Source organism: Felis catus, chromosome E2 (genome assembly GCF_018350175.1).
Source record: "Felis catus isolate Fca126 chromosome E2, F.catus_Fca126_mat1.0, whole genome shotgun sequence".
Classification (NCBI taxonomy): domain Eukaryota; kingdom Metazoa; phylum Chordata; class Mammalia; order Carnivora; family Felidae; genus Felis; species Felis catus.
This window is the reverse complement of record NC_058382.1, coordinates 34,062,208-34,087,035: the sequence shown is the minus strand read 5'-3', so window position 1 is coordinate 34,087,035 and position 24,828 is coordinate 34,062,208. Positions and strand designations below refer to the sequence as shown.

Below are 24,828 nucleotides of genomic sequence, written 5' to 3'. Positions count from 1 at the left end.
TCACAGAACCGGCAAGGGAGTCTATAGCACACGGCCGGTTTTGTCCACAGGTCACTGGCATAAAAGAGGAAAGTGGGGAAGGGGATACAGATTAAGAGTCTTAAGAGCCCCCCATGCCAACACGGACCTTGCCTGGATCCTGGGTCCAACGAGCCAGCTGCCCCATTTGGGGACGATGGGAATTTTCAGACCGGGTTGGGTAATCACGACACTAGGACTGCCACTGACTTTCCTGGGTGTCCTAATTCAACCGTGATTATGTACAAAATGTCCTCATATTTAAAGATCCATGGTGAAATACTTAGGAGTAATATTTTTTTTTAATTTTTTTTAACGTTTATTTATTTTTGGGACAGAGAGAGACAGCGCATGAACGGGGGAGGGGCAGAGAGAGAGGGAGACACAGAATCGGAAACAGGCTCCAGGCTCTGAGCCATCAGCCCAGAGCCCGACGCGGGGCTCGAACTCACAGACCGCGAGATCGTGACCTGAGCTGAAGTCGGACGCTTAACCGACTGAGCCACCCAGGCGCCCCAGGAGTAATATTTTATGGGATCTATGGCTTATTTGGAAACACTGTAGCCAGAAAAACAAAATTAAGATATGAAACAAATATAGAGAACCCTGAACATCTGTCAAACCCAGGTGATAAGAACATGGGTCTTCAAAATTAGTCTACTTTTTAGTATCTTCAATGCTTTTCTGAAAGTTTTAAAATGATCATAGCAAACATGCACACATGGTATTTGTTATGTATTATTATTTTTAAAATGTTTAATGTTTATTTATTTTTGGGAGAGAGAGAACGAGTGCGAGCAGGGGAGGGGCAGAGAGAGAGGGAGACGCAGAATCCGAAGCAGGCTCCAGACTCCGAACTGTCAGCACAGAGCCCCACGCGGGGCCTCGACCACGAGATCGTGACCTGAGCCGAAATCGGATGCCTAACCAACTGAGCCACCCCGGCACCCTGTTATATATTATTTTTGACCTCAGCCGGGTGTCCTTGGGGGTTTCCTTTTTTTCTTATGTTTCGAAGCATAGGCCCCACCTCAAGGAGGGTGGCTTCTCTGTGTGCTAAGGGGGTTTCTGGGACCACTGTCAGGATCCAAGTGGTGGGGTTTGGGTGCAGGAAGTGGCTGGGGCCACAATCCCGAGGGGCTCATCCTCCAGTAGCCACCCTGACCCCATCCACGCCACAGCCCCCTCCCAGGGCCACAGAGGAAGACAATACCTCAGATTGAACAGTCCCACGGGCCACCTCACCAGACTCAGGAGAACAGTCAGCTGCTTCAGGCCCAGGCAGCACTGGGTCAGCCTGGGGACAGAGGTCCATTACTGGGGTGGCTCTCACAGGGAGTCCCTATCCCTTCACTTTCCTTGTGCCGGGTCACTCACGTGAGCGCTGTCGGCTTCAGGGCCTGGTTCAGGCCGGTGGCCAGTCTGGGCACGTGCTCTGGCCTGAAACTGCACTGGCTCAGCCTGAGGGCAGAGGGGAAGGGGCAGAGCCCAGGTGAGGCCTGTGGGAGCTGTTGTCCTGCTTCCTCCTGTCTGCCCCAGGGTCTATGGGGAGCCCCACCCTGAGTGCAAAGGCCCGGAAGCCAGGCCTCAGAACGGGCCAAAGGGGCAGTTCTTGCTCTGGGAGCTTCCCGTCTCCTGGGAGAGATCACCACCCCCACCCCGACCCCGCCAAGAAGGGGCCGGGAGTGTCACTCATTGAGCCCTGACTATATGCCAAGCCGTGTGCCCGCCTCTGGGTACACCGGGTAAGCTCGCCTTACGTGCAGTATCTCGCGGAATTCCAAGCACATCGTTTACAGGCAAAGAAACCAACTAACCCGGGGCGCACAGCTGGTGAGCGGTGAGGGCAGAATCGGGTTGCAGTCCGGGTCAGCCTGACTCCAGACCCCAAGCCTACCTACCGCCGCAGCCCTACTCCCCAGTACGGCTTTACTCCGGGCTCCCTTGGAGGGAGGAGGCCTGGGACTCTGGGGGGGGGGGCCCACCCTCCTGGCACTCTGGCCCTGGGTGGCCCAGGGCAGTTCACTCCCAAGGGACAACAACGAGGCTTCCACGAGAGGCTGACATCAGCTGCACGTTAAAGGACAGGGGGAACTTTATCTCAGAAACCACAGGGAAGAGAGTGTCAGGCTGAGTGCCCCGTGGGAAGGAAGCTTCAGCGGGCCATGTGTGCTCTGAACAAGGAGTGAAGGTCCCGTGGGCTGAATGTGTGGGTGCGCGCGCGCGCGCGTGTGTGTGTGTGTGTGTGTGTGTGTGTGTGTGTGTGTGTGGTGTATATGTGTGTGATATTGGGGGGCGAGGAGGAACACAGTAGGAAGTGGCAGCTAGATCAGACTGTGAGGAAAAGGTCAAGCTGAACAACTTGAACCCTATTCTAGGGACACTGGGAGCCACCAAAGGGCTTGTCAGGATGGAAAGGGCACAGTCGGACTTGTGCTGGGAGATCCCTCTGGCTGCTGGGAAGTGAATGGATTGGGGGAGGCCTGGCCAGAGGCCGTGGACCGGTTCAGAGGCCATGATCACAGCTGAAGAAAGACATATAGGGGAAGTGACCCAAGACAGTGGTGGTGAGGCCGAGAGGGATTGAGCCCAAGGCTACTGGTGAGTAATAACAACTGATACGGCACTCGAGAGCCAGGCCCTTTCCGAGCACTTTACGCTTATCAACTCATTTAATCCTCATAATAACCCCAAGGGTCTGTCTTACTATTATTCCCATCTTACAGATGAGGGACTGAAACAGAGAGGTTAAGTCACTTGTTCAAGGTCACCTGGCTGGGATTTACCCTCAGGTGGCTCCAGAGTCTGAGCTCTTAACCACGATACTCAGAAGCTGCCAGACTTAAGACATGGCTAAGAGGCACAAATACAACGCGAAGGCCTGGCCGCAAGGACTGGAGGTGTGGGGGGCCTGGGGGCAGATCTGGGGGAGGCAAACCCAAGCCGTGAGCATGACGCTGGGTGTCTGACGGAGGAAAGGGCCCAGCGAAGGAGGCACGGAGGCTGCCACGGGGTCAGCCTCTTCTTCCCCATTCCCTCCCCTTTATCCTCACCCCAGACCAGGAATTACCGTAATGTCTTCCCGGCCTCCTCCTGTCGGGAGAAGTGGATCCAGAAGCTTTGCTCAGAGCCCAGGCTGCAGAGAGAAGGGTGTGGGAGGCCCAGCATCCTGAGACTCAGACACCAGGGGGTACACCAGGGAAGGGGGCTGGGCCCGCAGGGGGAAGGCAGACCAGAGGAGACCCCCAACCCACTCTGTGAGGGGCACTGGAGCCCGGCCTTCTCCATCCTGTGACCTCCCTGGTCCCTATGTCACGCAGGCCTCAGAGGATGGAAACTATGATCCCCCATTCAGTGAACGCTGAAAGGGGCACAAGTTGCCCCAAGTCAGACAGAGGGCTGCTAAGCGTGGGACCTTTGCTTCTCCCCCCATCAGCAAGTGGCACCAATCTCTTACTTCACGGAGGCCTCCCGGACACGTGGGCAGGAGGGGAGAGTCTTCACCAGGCACAGAGCACCTTCCACGGAGATGCTGTTGTGACTCAGACTGGAAGAGGAATGAGGCTCAGGATGGGGGCGCACCTCAGGGCAGCCCTGCCCAGCCCCCGTCTCCTCTCTTCCAGCTGTCATCTCTGGGAGGAGAGTCCTTAATGTCCAGATGCAGACTCTGAGGTCCAGAGAGAGGCCAGAGGGGCACTATCCCTGGCGGGTCAGACACCGGGCCCCGAGTCCTCAGGAGTTGGGGCTGACACAGGGTCCTTGTGGTCTGAGACAGGGCTGATGAGGCCAGGCCGGCAGCTCCAGCCCAAGGGGCTCAGGGAAACCCAGAGCCCAGCTCAGCTGCCTAGCGACCTGCTGTGTCTGGCCACCACTCTGTGAGTCACTGGGGTATCGGCTGAGAGTGTGGGTGACTTCCTAGGGGCCCTCCCTGCTGTGGGAACATCTCCAAATCTGTGTCCCGTAGAGTTAGTCAAGGGGAGCTGCAGGGACAGGATGGACCAGAGCCAGGACAGCTGGTGTCCTGCATCAGCTGGTTAGAGACAAACTGTCACTTCCCTGTCCCAAAGTCAGCTTGGGTCACCACGCTTTAGTTACAGCTTCTCCTGGATGCCTGGTGGGGGCTCTGCCTATGGTGGGCAATGAGGGAGAGAGGGGCGGGTATGGGGCTGTCCCCCAGGCTGCTCATCACTTACTCAAGAGAAGCGGAGATGGGCAACTGAGGCAGACATTCCAGTAGGCACTGGAGCCCGTCATCACCCAGCAGGTTTGCAGAGAGGCTGCGAGAGTCAGGAAGAAGTCGGTGGTGGTCAGATGCGCCCCCTTGGCCGGGGCCTTTCTCTTCACGGTTACTATCACTGCTACCCAATCCACACAGGACTGCTTCCGTGCCAAGGTCACCATCATGAGGTCGCTGTGGCGGGACAGCACCATGCCCACCTCCATTGCACCATCATCTCTGGCACCCCCTGCACAATCGCCCAGCACACAACAGCTCCTGCACTGCCCACTACCGCCCCCTGACCAGCACCGCAGGCTGGGGTCACCTCACCTACTGGGGCCCCCGGGCCTCCAGCAGGCTCCCCGGAGTTAGAGAAAAACAAAGTTGCCTTTACTGTGCCCTTGGCCCACATCAGTTGAGAAACACAACTTTTGCACAAGAGTAAATTCAGGAAAAAGAAAGATGTTTGGAGGCCGCGTTTACCCAGGAGATTTCTTCTTTTAATTCGGGAATGTAATATCGGAAATTGCACTTGAATACTTTATTTGCTCTCACTGAAGCAAGCCTCCTATGGTTTTAGCTACGGTTGCAGGAACAGTATGATCAGCAGGCCTGGAATATCTGATTCTTGTCTTGCATCTTTGAACTCATTTTGTCCCTGATGATGACTCTTTTGAGGCTTGTCTTTTTCGGAGAGACTTTAAAAATTAAAACTCGGTGTGTCTCATTAAGCCACTTGATAAAGTAATCTTTACAATTAGAAAAATTTCCCTCTACAATGAAAAACAGGAAAACTCAAAGCTGTACTGCTGATTTACCTAATATGTGATTTCCACCAGCCCCATTTCTCTTGGCTACATCACAATAGGAATTTAAAGTGTGTGTGTGTGTGTGTGTGGTGTGTGTGTGTGCGCGCACATGTGCTTTTAGACAGCTCTCTTTATGTCCCACTGGTCCTAAGCTGGACGCCTAGCAGTTATGAGCAAAGACTGCATCATCCTAACTATGTGACCTTGGCAAGTCCTTAAATCCTCCCTGAACCTCAGTTCTCTCATCTATAAAATAGGGGACAATAGCACCTAGGGTTTGGGGAGGGTAAAAAGAATATGTAAAGCACTTAGCACAGTGGAGAAAGTGCTCAGGAGGTGTTACCGATTTTAATTTTTCTACCCATCTGGGGTTGTGCTACTTGGGCACCCAAGACAGGTCATACAGGTGCCACCTCTCAACAATATAAGGGCCCATGAGGCCTCACCCCAGCTGGCTCCCGGACCCTCCTCACGCTGAGCCATCTGGTACCTTTAACCACTTGCCAGGCCGACCAAAGGATCCTTCGTTTTGGTTCCCATCTGCCAGCAGAACTCCAATGTCTTATCATCATGAGGCCAAGGGGTCTTACAGCCCTGTTCTGAAGAGCTCCCCAAATTAGATCAAGGGGCGCAAGCTGAACTAGCTCCACCATGGCAAGAGTAGGGGGTGGAAGAGATAAACGGGTACAGGGAAATTTTATGAACGTGACCCAGGATGTGTCCCAGGCATCCCTGATAGCTGGCCCTGAGAGGTGTTGAGTGCATGAACACACACACACACACACACACACACACACACACACACACACACACACACAGTTTTATTGCCACCCAGGCACGTGCTCCCATGCTCCTCTCCCTCCTCCCCCACCCCCCACTTACTCCAGCTGGTTGAGGTCCTCGCATTTGCTCAGCAACCAACACAGCGGCTCCACATGCTCCCGACTGAGGGCACAGTCCATGAACCTGCTGGAGGAGGGGGAGCAAGCCTGAGGAGGGGGGCACTGAGCCGCTCACATCTGCTCTGCCCTGACTCATCCTGGGTGTGGCCTCTGAGTTCCCACGGGGCCTCACCCAAGGTTGGATTCTCTGGAACTGTCCATCATCCACCACTTCCGCCTGGATCACAGCAGAGCTCACCTGGCACCCACAGGCTCCCTCTGGGGAGGTGGCTGTCGGAGCGTGGTCCCTGACCAACCACACCCGCAACACTTGGGAACTTGTCCAGATGCAAATTCTAGGAAACCAGCCCAGACCCACTGAACCAGAAATCGTAGAGGCAAGGATCTCCCGGTGGCTCTGATTCAACCTCAAGTTGGAGAACTACAGCTCTTGGGGTCCTGTTAATGACCAGATGTGCAGGGTGGGGCGGAGGAGAGGTGGGGGGGAGAGGAGAAGTGGGGGGGGGAACGTCTGCTCTTGCCTTTGATATTGGAATTAAGGTGAAGAGAACTCAGAGGTACAAACTCCCAGTTATTGAAATAAATAAGAATAAATAAGTCAAGAGGATGAAAAGTACGGCATAGGGAATATAGTTAGTAATGTTGTATGGTGACAGATGGTGACCGTACTTATCACGGGGAGGACTGCCTAATGTACAGAGTCATAGAATCCCTAGGTTGTACACCTGAAACTAATACAACACTGTAGGTCAACTATACTTTAATTAAAAAATGAGGGGCGCCTGGGTGGTGCAGTCGGTTAAGCGTCCGACTTCAGCCAGGTCACGATCTCGCGGTCTGTGAGTTCGAGCCCCGCGTCGGGCTCTGGGCTGATGGCTCGGAGCCCGGAGCCTGTTTCCGATTCTGTGTCTCCCTCTCTCTCTGCCCCTCCCCCGTTCATGCTCTGTCTCTCTCTGTCCCAAAAATAAAAAATAAACGTTGAAAAAAAAAATTAAAAATTTATAAAAAAAAATAAATAAATGAGACTACACAAAAAGGTAAATGAAGGATCTGTAACCAGCCAGCAAATTAAAAACAAAAAACAAAAAAAAAAAAAAAGAAAAGAAAAGGAGGAAGCATCTTAAAACGAGAAAGTACCTAAAATCAATATCTCAAATTTTTATCACTGGTCCTGCCCTTCATGATCTTTTCCCTGTTCCTAAATTCCTTATTATAGTATTATTCACTTCCGATTTTTAAATCAGCTCATTCTTTTGACTAGACGCATTTATTATAAAAGGAAACCCTGTTATCATTCACTCAAATGGAAACATTACACGTGGTGCCACAAACAGACCATAAGCACAAGAATGCACGAAATGAGAGCAAAACAGCATCATTAAATTCGAGCCAGAATTTCCTGGACGAGGGCTCTCTCTCTCTCTTATTAAAAGGGGGGCTCAGCAAGCATTAGAGTCAGGCCACTGCCCAAGCTCGACTTCCTCTTGGCCTTAATCACATCGAGAGTCAAAAAGGGAATAGTGACCTCATTGAGGGGCTCAGTGATGATGAACTACTCTGCCAGCTGCCCCGCCCCCTAGAAAACCATCCCATCCTGTCTCTGTTCTACATTTTGGAAACCGCTGACTTAGAAGCTATCAGGGCATTCCAGAAGTCAGGGTCGTGTTGGGCTAGATCAGGACGCGGAAGACTACGGCCCAAGGCCACCTGCGTCTTGCAAGCTAAGAATAATGTTTCCGTTTGCAAATCGTTGAGTAAAAAAACCAAAGGAAGAATATTTCCTGACACAAAATACACGAGATGCAAGTCTCAGGGTCTGTAAACGATAGAGGAGTTTTCTGGCACGCAGGCATGGGTCCTGGTTTAAGCTACAAAGGCAGGGTCAAGTAGCTGTCGCAGGGATTGTGTGGCCTGCAGAAACCCAAAGTCTTTACAATCTTAACTTTTTACGGGAAAAATCTGTCCATCGCTGGGCTAGGAGCACTGCAGACCTTCTCGGGTTCGAATCCCGACTGCCCCCTACGGCCAACTGACCACAGCTGTGAGGCTTACAGGGCAGTAATGTGCAAAAGGCTATAGAATGGCACCCTGCAGATACTCAACGTATCTTGATTCTTCTATTTATTGTCACTTCACGAGTGGGGAGGCTGGGGCCCACGGGAGAAGGGTCCGGTCCAAGATCTCTCGGTGAGCCAGTGGCATCAGCTACCAGAAACATGATTTCTGCACTTGAAGGCTGTCCTCTTGCCTCGTCATCCTGCCTCCGGTGCAGCACCTCCTCCCTCTTACCCAGGCAACCACAGAGCACTGGTCCAGGAGTCAGCAGGGGAAGGACACTCGCATCTGTAAGCGCTTCACGCTTTACACACTGTCTCAGTTAATCCTTGCAAACATCCTGGCAGTTCCTTTGCAGCTGCGGAAGCTGGGCATCACAGAGGTTAAGGAGCTTGTCCATGGCACCAGGCCCTGTGGAGCTGTGATTTAAAGCCTGGTGGGCAGGTTAGGAAGTACTTTTCCTTGGACCAGGCCCCTGAGCTCTGGTGTAGTCTGACAGGTACTCCTTATTTGCCTTTGATAAAGCTTGGTCCTCTCTGGCCCTCTGCTTCTCTATGTCAGAGGAAACAAGCCTCCTTGCAGGGGCCTTTCAAGGGGATGCTCTACAGCTGGCAATCTGTATCCAGTTCTGGGCATCCAGGAGGCAGGTCTTCTTGTCCCCAATACCTACCGGCTGCCAGGGCACAATTCCAGGGACTTACCCACAGAACTCGCCTTTCTGCTCCTCGCTAGACCTGAAGTGCAGGGTTGTGTGATACAGGGACCTGGAACGGACAGCACCTGAGTCAGCCACCCTTGGCTACAGCCTCAGGGGGCCTCCTGGGGCAGGCTTCCTTCAGAAGCCAAGCCTCTGACTTGGCTTTTACTGTCTGCATCCAACCCCCACACACCTACCAGACCCTAGGCACAACCCTCCAAGACGAGACCCAGTTGTCCTAGGGCAATGCCCACCTGAGATCCACCTTCTGAACCTGCGGGCACAGGCTGAAGAGGTTGGCCAGCAGGAGGGGGCTCCTTGGGGACAGCCTTGTCTCACTCAGCCTGGGAAGGAAAGGAGTGGGACCATATGTGAGCAAGTAGGAGCCAAGCAAGAGCGGACAAGGAACCTGGATGGGCTGGAGGGGAAAGAGAAAAAAAGGATGCGGAGGGCTGGCGGGCCAGCAAGGCGATGAGGAAGAAGGCAGGGCCTCAAGAGGGACAAATAGGAGCTTAGAGTCAAGGAGACTTGGGTTTGAGCCCCAGTTCTGCTTATCGTCTGTGTGTCCTTGGACGCATCACTTAACCTCTCTAAGCATCAGCTTCCTTCCCTAGAAAAAAGGACTACTCATAGACCTTCTTCTAGGGTGTCGTGAGGGCCTCATCCTATCAAGCTTGTGCACTGCCTGGCACGACACCCAGGCTTGTTTTCTTATTATATTGTTTCTTCCCTCAAGCATGGGCCAAACAGGCCAGTCCTGCTGACAGGGAGTGGGAGGCGCTAGGCCCTTCGAGTCGTTTCTCAGTGATTTGGGGCTAGATAATTTGTTCGCGTTGGGGGCTGTCCCGTGGGGTGTTTAGCAGCATCCCAGACCTATATTCGCTAAACACCATTCGTAGCTCCCCCTCTCACCGCCCGCCTCCCTCTGCCATGACCAACGGAAATATCTCCGTTGCCATATATTCCTGATGGGCAAAATCACCCCTGGCTGTGAACCCCTGCCTTCCAGAAAGTGAGATGGCTCCATCTTGCCCTCAGAGGCATCCTTGGTGCTTCCATTTCCCTTGCCCCACAAACTCTCTATCAGCTTGTCGCGTCTGTTCCATTCTCAAGTTCTACCCTGGATCTGCCTACTTCTGCCCTGGCCCCCAATCCCCAGCCCGCACCATCTCCGACCCCGCACAGCCTCTTCCCTGCTCTCACTTCCACTCTTGTCCTCTAACCCCTTCTCAACCCAGCAGCCAGACTGAGCTTTTGAAAACACACATCATCCCTCTGCCTTTCGAGCCCCCTTGGACACAAACCCCCAAGCTCCTCCCCATGGTTCCCAGGCCCTGTGTTGACCGGTCCAGGTCCCTCTCTCTACCTCCCGTCTGGCAATTCTCCCTGCCTGCCCCAGGGTGCTGGCCGCATTGCCCTCTGGCTGATCCTTGAGCCCACCAAGCTTAATCTTGCCTCAGGGTCTCACATGTGCTCTTCCCTCTTCTTGGAATGCTGTTCCCTTCTCTTCACAAGCCCGAATAGTCCCTTTTGTCCTTCAGGCCTAACCTTAGCATCCCTTCTTAGAGGTATTCCCTGACCACCCTCACCGTTGCAGACACTCTTGACCACGTTATCTAGAAAAATACCTCATCACTGTCTGAATTTGCATTAAGTGCTTTTACTTGCTTATTGTCCAGCTCCCTCTACTACAAGGTAAGCAAGCTCCAAGAAGACAAGGACCTAGCCTTTCTTTCCCCCTCTTTGCTGTGTCTCCAGCGCTCCAAACAGTGCCTGGCCCACCATGGATTGAGTAATACAAAGCGTGAGCCCTGGTGAGGGACAGGCTGGCCACCTCATTCCAAAGACGGATGAGAGCTGGGGCCGATGCTGTGTGACTTGGGCCTGGAGAGGTCTCTCTCTGGTCCGGAGTCTCCCACCTGTTCATGTCAGCCTGCCACTTTTTGTGTCCAAAGGAGCCCTTCCCATTGTGGGTGCCGTGGGTTGAGCCGCCTCTGGAATGTCACACGTCTCCTCCTTCCCGTCCCTACAGGACTCAGGGATAAGCAAGATCCTGGATGTGAAGCGAGCCGTCTCAGGCATCCCAGAGAGCCTTGGCGTTAGTACTTATGTTGCTGTTATTAATGGTATGATTTAATTTCCTGTTGTATTTTTCCATCTCAGCTGCAGCTGCCTTCCCCCCTGCCAGAAGAGTATTTAAAGTAAATCCTTTTTAAATTCTAACCAGTCTGAGCCAAAATTAGAAAGTGGAGTTTTAAATACTTTGGAGAATGCTGCTTAAGTTACCCTTTTACGGAGTTAGATGGTGACCTTTAAACATGGGTGGGTGACATATATACAACCCACATCTGTGAAGTCCCTTTCTAGGAGTTGGTGACCTTTTTGTGGGCAAGACATACAAGAGCCCATTTGTCACAGACTTTCCGTTCTTCAAGGTGCCTGTAGGAGAAGGCGTCTTGTTTGAGTCCCGACCTTGCAGGCGGGGTCGGGGAATATTATTAGTCCCATTTGTCAGATGAGGAACGGCAGGCCCAGAGTGGTCAAATAACTCCCCCGCCCCACCAAGGTTAGCAGGGTATTAGTGACGAGCTCCCGAGCTCCCGGTTGTGGCAGATAAAATGAAAGAGCCCAAGAGAAGGAGCGGCAGGCAAGGAGGGGGATGGCTTTGAAACCCAAGCGCCTCAGGCCAGGCCAGGGCAACGGGGAAACCAGTCTTACTGCAGCAGGCTTAGCTGGGGGAGCCGGGGCAAGTGGTTCAGCAGGGTCTCCAGGCTCTGGTCACTCAGGACCTCACAGGACAACCTGTGAAACAAAGCATCTGAATGAGGTGGGGAGCTGTGGGGAAAGCTAGGAGCACTCCCTCACAGCCAGAGCCTTCTGGAGAGGGGTTCCCCAACGCGCTCCCTCCAAACGCTGGGCCCTTGAGGTATCATTGAGGCGGGAGGAAAAGGAAAGTCACAGAAGTTTTGGAAAATGCTGGTTAAGCCAAATTCAATAGTTTCCTTTGCTGCAGGACGTCTCAGAGTTTGAATATGCTGCCGTGCATCGTGAATTTCCATGGAGCTCTAACGCTTTCTCCCACATGTTGTGGACTAGCGGGATTATTATTTCGAGGGCCATGAAGATTGGTGCTCGGCGGAAGACACGTGTTAAAAGAGAATGCCCCCTTAACCCGTGGTAAAGTAATAGTGGAAGGTCAGGCCTGCAGCACGTCGGCAAAGGATCTGAGATGCCTGGGCCTCTGTCAAAACCGGACCGAATAGCTGATCATTGTCAGGATAATTTGTCGCCACCAGGTCCGCTTAGGGGAAATGCTAGATACCCACCCTTCGGGGTCTGCTCTGGCTACAGGACTCGGGCAAGCAGGGTGTCTAAGCGCCCTGGGATTTACATAGCCTCCCCAGGTCTATGTCTGTCCCTTCTCTCCTCTGTCCCTGTTCCTTTGTGCCCTGAAGACCGCTTTTTCCTCTCACTGGGCCCTCCAGGGGCCTGGCCCAAGCCGCTGCATTATTTGCTGGTTGGGAGCTACCGTGGGAGAGGCAGCCTCTTATTCTGGAGCTGGAGCCTCAGGGCCGAACCTCTGCCAGGGTCCAGGCACCTCTACACCCTCTGTCCCAGGATGGGGCCAAGGGCTCCAAGCACTGGCAGAATAGGGGGTCTTCACAAAAGGCGGGTCCATCCGCAACCCCTGCCCCCCCCCCCCCCCCACATGGTTTCTCACCAGGCCCCAAATACATGGTGTTGTGGCTTCTGGTTGGGCCAATGTGGACTTTACACACTTTTTTTTTTAGGCAATAGAAATGTTACCCATCACAACACCTCACGTGGAATACTGAAATGTTCACAAAGTAGACGTAAGGTGGTAGAATCTGGGGAGGGGGCCGGAACCCATCACCTTCCCTGGCATCCAAATTGCTGGAGTTCGGCATTAAGGACCTTGATAACAATATTCTCATACGTGGTCCCAGCACTCTACAGCTGGCAAAGCGCTTTCATGCTATAATCTCATTTTTCCAGCCACAGCTGGGGGGGGGGTGCTTAGACCCTCATCTGTGCTCAGACCACTGCCTGAGATAGTTTACATTGTCTCCCACTATGGCGGGTGAGCCTCAGCAGGCAGTGATGTCCAGCCACACTTTGCTCCCTCCAGGGCCTGGTCCGGTGCCTGGTATACAGCAGGTGCTTAACAGTGAAATAACGGAAGGGTGCTTTTTGCAGTACTGGCCGCAGTGCTATAAAAAACACCACCAGCAGCAGCCTGGATGTCTGTCTAGACTCTAGAGAGGGGTGGTTGAATCACCTGTGGCATATCCAAACTGTGGAGGGTTAATATTAAAAGGCATAAGTGTAAAAAATAAAAGGTACAGATATACAAACGTTACATAAAAACGCATTAGAAACAATCAGGATGATTAAAAATTCATGGACTACTCCATGATTTTAATATGTCATATAGTAATGTTAATATTTCAGGTCTGATAATGGTTTTGTGGTTATACAAAAAAATAAAGAGTACTCACTTTTCAGTTTCGCATACTGAAATAACTACAGATGCAGTCATAAGGTGTCTGGGAATCGCTTCGAAATAACGTCTGTGTGCACGTGTGTGTTGGGGCCGTGACGTGATAATTATTGAGGCAGGTGGAAGGGACTGAGGGCCCACTACAATATTCACTCCACTTTTTTTTTTTGAGAGAGAGGGCGCTAGTGAGTGAGGGGCAGAGGGGGGGTGGGGGGGAGAGAGAGAGAGAGAGAGAGAGAGAGAGAGAGAGAGAGAGAGAGAAAGAGAGAGAGAGAGAGAGAGAGAGAGAGAGAGGGGGGAGAGAGAGAATCCCATGAGGGGCAGAGGAGGTGGCTGGAGAGACAGAGAAGCAGGGCTCACCAAAAGCAGGGCTGGAACTTACCCGATACAGGGCTCAAACTGTCAAACTGTGAGATCATGACCTGAGCCGAAGTCAGATACTTAACAACTGAGCCACCCAGGTGTCCCTTATTCATTCTATTTTTATATATGTTTGAAAGTCCCCATTACAGAAGTGTGTGTGTGTGTGTGTGTGTGTGTGTGTGTGTGTGTGTGTGTTTAATAAAAAAGTAACTTCACAGTAGGGAAATCAGACAAATGGTATCTCGGCCAGGCGGTCAAGGTCAACATCAACAGTGCTAAGTCAAGTCCATAGCATGCACCTCTGAGACGCGACGAGAAGGATGCTTCACTTCTGTGGTCTTCTTCCCCCCAAACCCATAACCCCAGTTCATCCGTGAGAAAAACATCGGACAAAAGCAAATTGAGGGGCGTTTCACAAACCATGTCACCAGTACTCCTCAAGGCTGTCAAAGTCATGAAAAATGAAGACTAAGAAACTGTCACAGACCAGATAGACTAAGGACATTGACTAACTGCACTGTGGGATCTTGGACAGGATTCTGGATCAGAGAAAGGGCCTTCGTAGAAAACTGGTGACATCCCAATCAAGCCTGGGGTGCAGTTAATAGTCCTGTAGCAAAGTTGATTTCTCAGTTGTGACAAATGTACCATGACAAGTGATATAAACAGTAGGGGCAGTGGGTGGAGGAATTCTCTGGACCAGCTTTGCAACTCTTCTGGAAATCAAGTCTTAAGCTATTCTAAAATAAATGGTTTATTAAAATGTTTACTGGCGGGGCGCCTGAGTGGCTCAGTCGGTTGAGTGACCGACTTCGGTTCAGGTCATAATCTCACGGTTCGTGAGTTTGAGCCCCGTGTCAAACTGACCACTCAGAGCCTGGAGCCTGCTTCAGATTCTGTGTCTCCCTCTCTCTCTGCCCCTCCCCCACTCATGCTCTATCTCTGTCTCAGAAATAAATAAACATTAAAAAAAATTTTTTTAAAAAAGTTTACTGGCTCCATATTCCAGGAAAGCCACGATGTACTGTCACGAGACAGAAGCTCGTCGCAGAGACGTTACACGGTAAGATCCTGTGTCGGTTAACAATGTCAAAACCCCCTTGTTCTGTGTCCATAAGCATTTGCACACGGAGAAAGGCATGGAAAGATGGATACAGCACTGACTAGATGAGGAGAGGGGCATATTTAGGTGAGGCAGGCTTGTCTTGGATTTACTTTAAGGTAATTACTGTCAGAAGATGACAACGATGAGGACCAAAGGAAAGGCCGAGCATCTCTGCAGATGACAAAGCTGAGGCACAGGGAGTTAGAGCCATTTGCCCAAAGTCACCCAGCCTGGAGGTGGCTGGGCCAGGACTCCTTTGATTCTAAGGTCCAGTCTCTGGTCACAGACCCCAGTGTTCTGGGGTGGGTGAGCTGCTAACCGGGAGAGAGAGGCCCGGAGGAGGGGCCTTCAGAGGTGATCTGCTTTAGCCATGGAGGCAGCCCGGGGGGTGGTCAGGGCTCCAGGGATGGAGGGAGCAGATCGGGGCTCCCAGGAGCCCGGGGTTGAGCAGATGGGGAAAAGGAAGCAGCCTCTCCCAGGAGGAGGGGCAAGGTGCCCTGTGGGACACAAGGAGCCTTCCACCAATAGGTAAGGGGTGGGCAGGGCTACAGGGTCTGGTGGGAAGGGACCAGCAAAGACTCACCTCTAGCCAGGATACCCCCACCCCCACCCACGGGGCAGATGCCCACATGGTGTCCTCTAGGGCTGTGTCCTCCTTACTTACTTGACTTCCAGAGGCCCCGGGCACTTCTCCAGAGTCTCACAGAGGTGGGTGAGGCTCAAGGGCTCCAGCAGACACTGCCGGAGGCTGAAAGGGAGCAGTGGGCGGGGCAGGGCGTCAGAGAGGACCCAGGGCCCTTCTGCAGCCCCAGGGCCCTCCCCTTCTCCCTCTGCCCCTCCTCCTCCACCTCTAGGCTGCAGGACCCTTCCCTTTCAGGGCATGCTCTGCACTCCAAGTGTCCCCTATAGCCCGATCCCCACCACTCAGACAGTGACAGTAAAGGACCCCAAGTGCCTAGCTGCCCTTGCTCAGTTCCAAGGCCTCCCCACTGCCACTGCTCTTGCCTGAGTCCAGGCCACCACTGTCACTTGCCTAGACCACTTTAACACCCTCGAACTCCCCTCTGGCCTCCATGGAATCCTCCACCTGCCAGCGCCAGTATCTTATCTCTTAAATGCAAATCTGACCATGCCTCTCAGGAGCTTAAGTCCCCTGTGGCTCCCTATTACTCTTATGCTAAAAGCAAAAGGCCTTTTCCATGGCCTCACTTGCCTTCGCTCACCTCCACTTGCCCTGTATATGTCCCAGCCACACTGACATGCTTCCAAGAACCAAGCTTTCCCTCCTCAGGGCTTTTGCCCAAGTTGACCCATCTGCCTGGGACACCCCTCCCCACTCTTCCGCTGGATAACCCTGTTTGGGCCCCAGCTGAGGTGGCTCTCTTCCTAGGTGAGGAAAGCAAGGCCCAGAGAGGGGAGATGCCCAGCCATGGTCACACAGCCCCCCGAGGCAGAGCTGGGAAGTCTTCTGAGAAAACAACAATGTGGTGTCTTTTCTCAAGGGAGAAGTCTGGGCCCAGCAGCCCCCCTCACCAGCCTTCATACTGGCCCTCTTTCTCTTCCCTCAAACTCCCTCTCTCCCAGCCTTAGCTCCCTTTAGCCTTTCCTCACTCCCCGACCCTTCACCCCTATCATGGTTACCCCCAAATAAGAAGTGGGTAAGACAGTACCAGACGCTCCTGGGGATGCAGCGCTGATCAAACGCGGAGAACTGGGCTCCCGCTGGGAACTCTGGCAAAGGTCCACCAGCCAACTGATCCCTTGGGGTGGGGAGACCGTTTTGAGAAGGAAGTTCAGATCGTGCACATTGGAAGAAAGACTCAGAAGTCAGGGCTGCAGGGGGCCTAGGGACAACCAAGGTCCTCACTGCACAGATGGGGAAACTGAGGCCCATGAAAGGGAGACCAGAGTGAGAAAAGCCAGCAGCTTACACATGGTCCAGATGGCAGCACCTGACTAGGTCAGGGGGAGCCAGGAGGGAGCCCCTCCTCTCTCTGATCACCAGTGCGGCATTCACGGACTTCACCTTCCTGTGCCTCCATTCTTTAGGCTTCAAGAACCCAGAGTCCCCAGAAACAGAGACCTGGGCCCAGGACGTACGACCACCCGGGCCTTGGGCCACTCTAGCTTCAGACGGCCCAGCTGGTTTGGCAATGTTTTCCCCTGACATCTTAGCTGGGAACACCTTCTGCCCAGCTGCTGGGCCCACATCAGGCCGCCCTGGGGCTTGCCAACCTCCCACGAGAGCCCAGGGTGCCCGGCCCCACTAGGGGGCAGCCAGAAATATCTGCGCAGAACCAAGTGTCGTTCCTTGTTTACTGCAAAGGTGGGGAGACTTTGTCGAGCACCAACGGTTCTTGGCTTCTCAAATGCCATACTCACACAAGGTCAGAAGTCTGCAGAAATCTGCCAAATGTCTCCAGGGACGAAGCCTCGCTGCCCTCCCTCCCCCTCGGCAGCCCTGAGCCAACGCCTGCTCTGGGCTGGAACACCACCACTGTGGCCTCCCTCCCCAACTGCACTGCTTCCTTCCAAGAGAGACCTCAGTGGCCGATGACCACAAACCTACTGACAGAAGGGTACATGTGCAGAAGTGGTGCCACACCTGTGCGGGTTACTCTAGGGCTAAAGGCATGGGGCTGGGGTGGGGGGCACCCGGAGGAAATGGGGACCGGGGGGAGAGGGGAGCCCACACTACCCCCGGAGCTCTCCCTCCTCACCTGCCTGTTCTGTCACCTCTCAGGACGACGTGCTGGCTCTCAGAGCTGCAGAGAGAGAGGAGGCATCAGTCCGACTGAGACCAGGTGGCCTGGTCAAGGAGCACCTGGAGAGTGGTCCACTTTCTCAGCAAATACAACCATACGTAGACTAAGCATAACTACACTGATTAGGGCACATCCAAGGTGCACCACTGACATGACTCCCTTTTATTCTCACAGTGCCGCAGTGAGGTAAGGAGGGATTCTTACCTCTCTTTGACAGATGAGGGAACAGGTATGGAGAGGCTCAGCGACGTGCTCAAATCTGCACAGCATGTAAGTGGTGAGCCTGGATTTGCACCTGATCTGTCTGTGCTCACACCTCCCGCTCTTGGAAGGGGAAAGGGGAGGACTGGGCAGACCTCACTGAAACCATGGCTCCTCTGCATGGCCTGGCTGGGTGACTTCCCTCCTATATTTTCATCAGCTCCAGAGACCCCATGAGTGAGCGCTCAATGGCCACAAGGGAGCTCCCAGTTTCCATAAAAGTCTCCCAGGATAATCCCAGAGAGTGAGCAAGGGAGAGCTGATGGATTGTGTCCCATGGCAAATTTGGAGAGATGTGAGTCCCAGGGCGACATTCATTCATCCGGCCGTTCGCTCATTCGGCAGACATCTAGCACATGCTCACTGGACCTGGGACCATGCAGGGCCCCGAGGAAGCTGCACTGTGATCGTGACAGACAAGGAAGTGCAGTGGGAGCTGATGACCTGTGCCGTCAGAGGGCAGAGTCGGGGGCCCAGAGGCACACTCACTTGACTTCCAGGTGGAAAAGCCACTGCAGAGTTGAGAAGCACTGGGTCAAAATGAACACCGAATCCAGGGACAAGCCGTTCTCACTGAGGCTGGAGAATCATAGGGGTGACGTTAACAGAGCTCACCCAAGACTCAAAACCTCCCTGTTTGTGGTGAGAACCCAGGGCAGGGGACAGCTGTCCCTGAGTCCAGACAACAGAGCTCACTGAACCCCAAATGGTCGGGGGGTGCCTCTTCTAACTCCCTATTGTACAGATGGGGAAACTGAGGCCCAGAGAGCGGCAAGGTCTTGCCCAAGGTTATGAGACATGTCAGTGACAAAGCTGAGAATACAAGTCTGGTTCCCTGGGTCTGTGATAAATCTGGGGAGTGCTTTCAGGCCAGAGTTGTGCCTCAATTTCCCCACCTGGTAAAAGAGGGGCGGTGCCCAGTGCCAAATGAAAATGCAGGGGTTCCTGTTCAAAAGGCAGGAGCAAAGCCTTTGGGTCTGTCAATCTGTCACGGTGTTTTTCTATCTGCCGTTTAACGTCGCACTCCTCTGGCACGGGTACTGGTAGGTGAGTGCAGACTCTCATGGGTCTGGGGTCAGAGTATTTCACAGTATGGAGGACGTCACATGGAAATTTGCGCCCATCTACATATAATTTGCCTGCAGTGGTGAGGCCTACCTCCCCACCCACATGCAGGCCCAGAACAGGAACAGAGGCCACCCCTTCTTCCCAGATCCCACAGCAAGACAGCAGGGAGGGCCCTCAGGCCACAGCACTCATTCTAAAGTTGTAGACAAAACCAGAGCCAGCCCCTCTTATAGTTGAGGTGTTAACTGGGAACCAGGGGCCCAGAGAGGTGAGGTAACTTGCCTCAGGTCACACAGAGAACTAATAGTTGTGAGCTCTCCCCAGGGGCTCCTCTCACCGTAGCCCAGAAGAGCTCAGGAGGAGGACATGGGTATGTGGGAGCCTAAAACACAGGGGTCCTTTAGCATCCAGAAACTCTAGTCTGTTGCAGGCAAAGACCTGGGGCTCCTGGCCTCTTTCTAGGGCATCCCTCCCATACTGAACATCTTCCCTCTTTCTGCTCTCCAGCTTCCCCGGGCACCCTGCTTGGGTATCCTGTCTGCCACAAATCCTCCCTGCCTACCAGCTTGTTCCCTATCAACAGCCCCTCCCTACACCCCAGGGCCAGCATGGCCGCCAGTCATTAGGCTAACTAATCATTAGGTGACACTTCAGCCATGCTTGGACCTGGGCCTCCCAGAGAGGCTGTGCAGAGACACAAAGACAGGTTCAAGAAACAGAACCTTAAGTCAGCAGCTGGATCACTGAGTCACAGAGGCCAGTCTCTGTTAATGGGAATCACAGCGTAAGTACCCTTTTTGAGCACTTACCATGTGCCACGGACTGGACTAGGTTACTGACTTGCATTTTCTGATTTAATCTTTACAATAACGCAGGAGGGAATGAGATGGGACACAGAACACCCCCCCACACACACACACACTCTCTCACTCTCTCTCTCTCCTTCTCTCTCTCTCCCTCCCTCTCTCCTTCTGATGAGGACAAGCCTCAAGAGGCTTTGCCTAGTTAGCTACTCACTTCAAGGACTGTAGAGTGCCCAACCCTGGGAGCAGCTGAGCCAGCTGGGCCACGCCTTCGTCCCCCAGAGCGTTGCCTGAGAAGCTGGGAGGGCAGAGGGGAGAAGAGGTTAATGCAGGATCGGATTGGGGCTGGTAGGAGCTTTGTCTCTCCACTCCGGTCACTCAGTCACTTAGCTTCTCCTGAAACTGGGACACCACCCTGAGCTGCCAGGCCGGATCTCAGAAGGTCCCACATGGGTCAGCCGCAGTTTCCCCCAGGGCTCCTATCCTGAGGTCTGTGATGCTGGGGAGTCAAGAATGGACTTCAGAGGGGGTCGTATGTGGGGACCTGTATTTTAGGGGGAAGGGGGAACCCCTCGCCAGATTCTCTAAGGGGTTCCTGATTGCAGGAAGGAAAGACTGCCGATCTGAATCTTAAAGAATCAAAACAAAACCCAGCACGCTGACACCCACTGCCTGATGGGCCCCTCGGGCCCCTCCCCGCCCCCCCGCCCACCCACCTTCCAACAGCAAGCACTCACTCAAGGTGACTGAGGCGACAGCTTCCTCCCAGTGCCCTGCAGAGCTGTGCTAGGTGCTTGGCTTGCAAGCCACAGTGTGTCAGCCTGCAGAGGGGGAAGCACAGCCCTGCGGTGTCTGCCTCTTTGAACAGAGGTTGACAGTGGCCACCACCCCCACACACATAGGAGAGGCTTTCAGGAGAGGGACGGGGATGCATCTGGGATCCAGACAGAGGGACCAACGCACACCACACACATCAGACATGCCACACATGCGGCATCTGCCGCATAAGGCAGTAGAAAGCCAGAGACAGTAAGAGACACAGGGAGGCAAGCAGACTAAGACGGAGAGACACTAAGATGAGAGACAGAGGAAACAGATGCAGAGATACACGTGCACATGCACCTACACACCCATGCACGTGCAGGCATGTGCACATACACATGCATACACATGCACACGCACTCACACACATGCATGTACACGCACATGTATGCACATGCACACACGCATGCACACCCGCACACACATGTACAAGTATGCACACACACGCACAAACATTGCGTGCACACATGCACTCGCACACACATGCATACACATGCACACGCACGCATGCATGCACATGCACACGCACGTGCACACATGCATGCACGCACACACACACGTACACACGCATGCATGTGCACGCATACACACATGCACACACGTATATGCATGCACACATACATACACATGCACACACGTGCACACGCATGCACATGCATGCACAAACATGCACGTGCACACAATGCATACACATGCGCACACACACATGCGTGTACATGCACACACACGTACACACATGCACATGCACACACATGCATATGCACACACAAACATGCACATACACACATGTGCATGCACACATGCACATGCATGCACACACACGCATATGCATGCGCACACACACATATGCAGGTGCACATACACACACAGTGCCAGGAGAGGACAGACAGACAATGAAAGAAAAGGCAGCAAAGACAGAGAAACAGGAAATATAAGAGAAACAAGAAGCAATAGAGACAGGGAGAATCAGATGGACCTAGAGTAAGAGAGAAGTCCAGAAGAATATTGACAGGAGCCCTGTGGCGGCTGAGCTAAGTCCCAGGATGAGGAAGGAAGGGGCCACATGTCCCCATTCTCTCCATCCAGAGTCCTCGCAACTCATCAGCTGCTGGAGGTCAGGGGAGCTAAGAGGAGTGGGGGCTCCCAGGCGGGGAAGGTAACTGAGGAGCTGCCTCGTGAGCCCTGGGTGGGATGGACTGGGCAGGGGAGGTGGGAGGCAGGGAAGCCAGGCCACAACTCCTGGATACAACAGGTCGTGTCTTCCAGGGAGCACCTGAGGCCAGAGGCCTGGGGACAGGCTTCGAGCGGAGGAAGGGATGAGCCTCGAGCCACAGCCAGGCCTGCAGGCCAGCACCGTACCTGATCCTTGTGGAGTGCGGGGGCAGCTCACAGGGCATCTGCCGCATAAGGCCGTCATGGAGTGCAGCCCTGGAGGGACACACACCAAGGCCAGGCTGAGCAAACTCCTCAGCCACTATCTCCAAGCCCACCCTCAGCCTCACCTCCCGCCATTCAGTCTCTACACGAGGCCCGGGGACAGCCAGACCTCGGTTCCACTTGGGCTTCTTGGCTTCCAGGCTGTGTGACGTGGGACAAATCACGTAGCCTTTCGCTGGGACAATGCATGTGAACTGCCTGAATGTGCTTCTTGCTGCATGCACATCATAGTAAGTGCTCAGCTAACTTTGGCTGTTAGTATCATTAATCTCCACAACACCATTAGTGCCTTCAGAGATGTCAGCCTAGAGCTCAGACCTTACATAAGACATTGTAGGAGACACTGAGGGGCCAAGAGCTGAGTCTCTGCCCGTATGTTGGGCTGGGATAATCCAAGCACCTTGTAGGCGGCAAACTTCCTCTAAGGGGTCCTCCATGCCAGAGGGAGCCAGAAGTTCTGACCAAAATCAGAGCTATAGACCAAGCAATCCGCAGTCCTTGGGTTTAGGCTGAAGGACCCCAGGCTCTGGTGCTCTGCTGTGTGGCTATCCCATCCCCACCCCAGTACACCATTCTGTGTCACGGGGCAAAGGGGAGGCAGTCTGTCCTTTGACACTCCCTCTCAGGGCTGCCTCCCTTGCTGAGTCTGTCGGCTTCTTAATCCTTCGTGAATCTGTCAAGGTTCCCTGGCAGCTGAGTGATGTTGTCCAGCTGTGGAGGCCAGGGAGGATCCGGCCCTGGCTAAGGATGTGGCCAGGGTGATGCTCGGCCCTACCTCTCCTGGATCCCTCCCTGTTCCTCCTGCTTCGGGGCAAACGTGAGGACCACGGTTTTGTGCAGCAGGCTGCAGAGAGAAGAGAGGAAGGAGACAAGAGGCTTACAGGGGGTCCTTGTGTCATTTTATAAGCTCGCCTGGAGAGACCTAGAAGGTGTCACCTCCCGCCTGTAGCTGCAGCTACTTGCTGTCACTTCCTGAGTTTCTGGGCTCCTGAAGTCTTTCTGCAACAGAGATTTTGCAAACTGATTAAGCCCCGTTTCCTGACAAGTCCTTCAAAGAAAGCCTCAGTTCTGCTTTCTCTCTGGTGTGGCCCTCAGGTTGAAACCCTCCTCCCTCTGCTACGTTTTCAGAGCATGCTCGGTCGAGGGCACTCACCCCAGCACAGCGGGGTCACTGCCAGGTCCGGGACAGGCACCGACAGTCCACCCGAGGCTGTAACTTACAGCAGGAGCATCCCTAACCTCAGCTGTATAAGCTACAAGCTAAATACACGTTTCTCATTGCAGAGGTCATACTTCTTCTGAGTGGAGAACTTACAAACTTTAGTAAAGTAGGAAAGAAATAAAGAAAACCACCAACCATCTTTTCTACCTATCAATGACTGCTGATAATACTTGGGATTATCAGTGGGAGACCACTGATAATACTGGGAGTTCTCCAAGTCTTTTGTTTTTTTTGTTTGTCTGTTTTATTATTTTTTTAAAGTTTATTTATTTTGAGAGCACAAGCAGGGGAGGGACAGAGAGAGAGAGAGAGAGAGAGAGAGAGAGAGAGAGAGAGAGAGAGAGAGAGAATCCCAACATTCCTTCTACCTTTTGAGTATGTTTGAAAAGCCTTACTGTAAAAGCAATGAATCAAAATTTTTGTTTATTTAATACGCCACAGTCAGCTCTCCATGCTATAATTGTACCTATACCACTATTTTTCATTGAGTTTTTCTCTCTGAAGATAACTTAGTTTACTTACCTAATATTCAACTGTTACACATTTAAAGTACGTTCATTTTTTCCTATATAACCAATGCTGAGGTGAACATCCCTGCATCTAAATGTGTTTGTACCAGCAGCATGATTTCTTTACTATAAATTTCTAGCAATAAAGGGCATCATTCGGAATGAGCTAAGGATCCCTTATCAGATCATTATATACAGTGAACCAAGGTCTCTTAATCTCTCGTTTGGGTTAACTGGCGTCTCTCTCCTCCTCAAAGGAGGGACCACCCTACTCAGTGAAGAGCCCTTCTGGGTGGGGACTGTGTTGACTGTGTTAGCATCTGTCCTCAGCTCCTAAGACTGAATACTGAGACTTACAGAAATAAGGTTGGGCCCTGTCTTGGGTCAAGTTCCCTAGAAGCAGAGCCTGAGCCTATGAATGGGGCAGTGGCTCAAGTGTCACCTGATGGTCACTCGTGTGCGTGATGTACTAAGGGCCTGCTCTCAGGAGGAACTGGGAAGGGAAGGGAAGCAGAACAGAGCAAGTCGTCAGCCTGATCCCACAGGGAGCTCTGGAGAATGAATGGCCCCAAAAGTTTGTCCCACCTGAGGCCAGAGGGCTGGAGAGTGATATCTCTGCCTCTGCCATTGGCCACTCCTGGCTGGGGGAATTGGGAGGGTTACCTCCCAGGCATCGCTGGCTCCTATCAGCCCAGGATAGTTTCCCGGAGAAGGTATAAACTGTGAGTAGCCAACACCCAGAGGAGCTGGGAAAAGAGCGTTTAGGCGCGGCAGCACCTTCTACAGGTCCCAAAGGCCTGGGGCCAGAAAGAATTCTAAGGACTGAGAGAGGAGGATGGGAGAGTCCCAGAGCTCTAGGCTGGAGGTAGGAGTGGGTAACAGTGGTCCACTGGGAGTTCCTACCTGATGTGTAACTCTGCGAGGGTCTGGCACATGCTCACTGCGCTCAGGACACCATCCACCCCATCCACAGACAGCCCGTTGTCGCTGAGGCTGTGGAGAGGAGGGATAAGGTGGCAATCAGCCGGCAGCCGAAGTCCTCAGCCCTAGACCGCTCTGGTCCCCTCCTCCTGGCACCGTAGGCTTGCTGACTGCCGCCCTCGGGATGTCCCGGGTCCTTAACCAGGGTGTCTCAAAGGATTCTGGCCCGTGTGGATGAGCCAAGAGATGCCTGGGCCCCCTGCCCCACTCAGAGAATAAGGTTCTACAGCTTGAGCGATAAGCACTGACTCACTGTTTTCACTTCTCTGG

At 53.2% G+C, this 24,828-nt stretch overlaps 1 protein-coding gene across 15 annotated transcripts in view; it reads right to left on the bottom strand.

The window, feature by feature from the left end:
- NLRC5 (NLR family CARD domain containing 5) overlaps positions 1–24,828 on the bottom strand; it is an 86,966-nt gene that overhangs the window by 16,465 nt on the left and 45,673 nt on the right. For 12 of the 15 annotated variants that reach the window (XM_011290148.3, XM_019819771.3, XM_045045642.1 and 9 more), the window contains 18 exons: positions 24,481–24,570; positions 22,622–22,690; positions 21,769–21,837; positions 20,325–20,408; positions 19,802–19,885; positions 18,206–18,295; positions 17,411–17,455; positions 16,361–16,450; positions 15,355–15,438; positions 11,419–11,502; positions 8,955–9,044; positions 8,705–8,767; positions 5,929–6,015; positions 4,212–4,295; positions 3,476–3,565; positions 3,089–3,154; positions 1,396–1,479; positions 1,232–1,315 (listed from right to left, as the gene is read on the bottom strand). In XM_011290148.3, coding sequence (XP_011288450.2) covers positions 1,232–1,315; positions 1,396–1,479; positions 3,089–3,154; positions 3,476–3,565; positions 4,212–4,295; positions 5,929–6,015; positions 8,705–8,767; positions 8,955–9,044; positions 11,419–11,502; positions 15,355–15,438; positions 16,361–16,450; positions 17,411–17,455; positions 18,206–18,295; positions 19,802–19,885; positions 20,325–20,408; positions 21,769–21,837; positions 22,622–22,690; positions 24,481–24,570 — 1,437 coding nt within the window. The remainder of the gene's footprint in view (positions 1–1,231; positions 1,316–1,395; positions 1,480–3,088; positions 3,155–3,475; positions 3,566–4,211; positions 4,296–5,928; positions 6,016–8,704; positions 8,768–8,954; positions 9,045–11,418; positions 11,503–15,354; positions 15,439–16,360; positions 16,451–17,410; positions 17,456–18,205; positions 18,296–19,801; positions 19,886–20,324; positions 20,409–21,768; positions 21,838–22,621; positions 22,691–24,480; positions 24,571–24,828) is intronic. The other 3 variants (XM_045045654.1, XM_045045643.1, XM_045045647.1) reach the window with 1 other exon arrangement.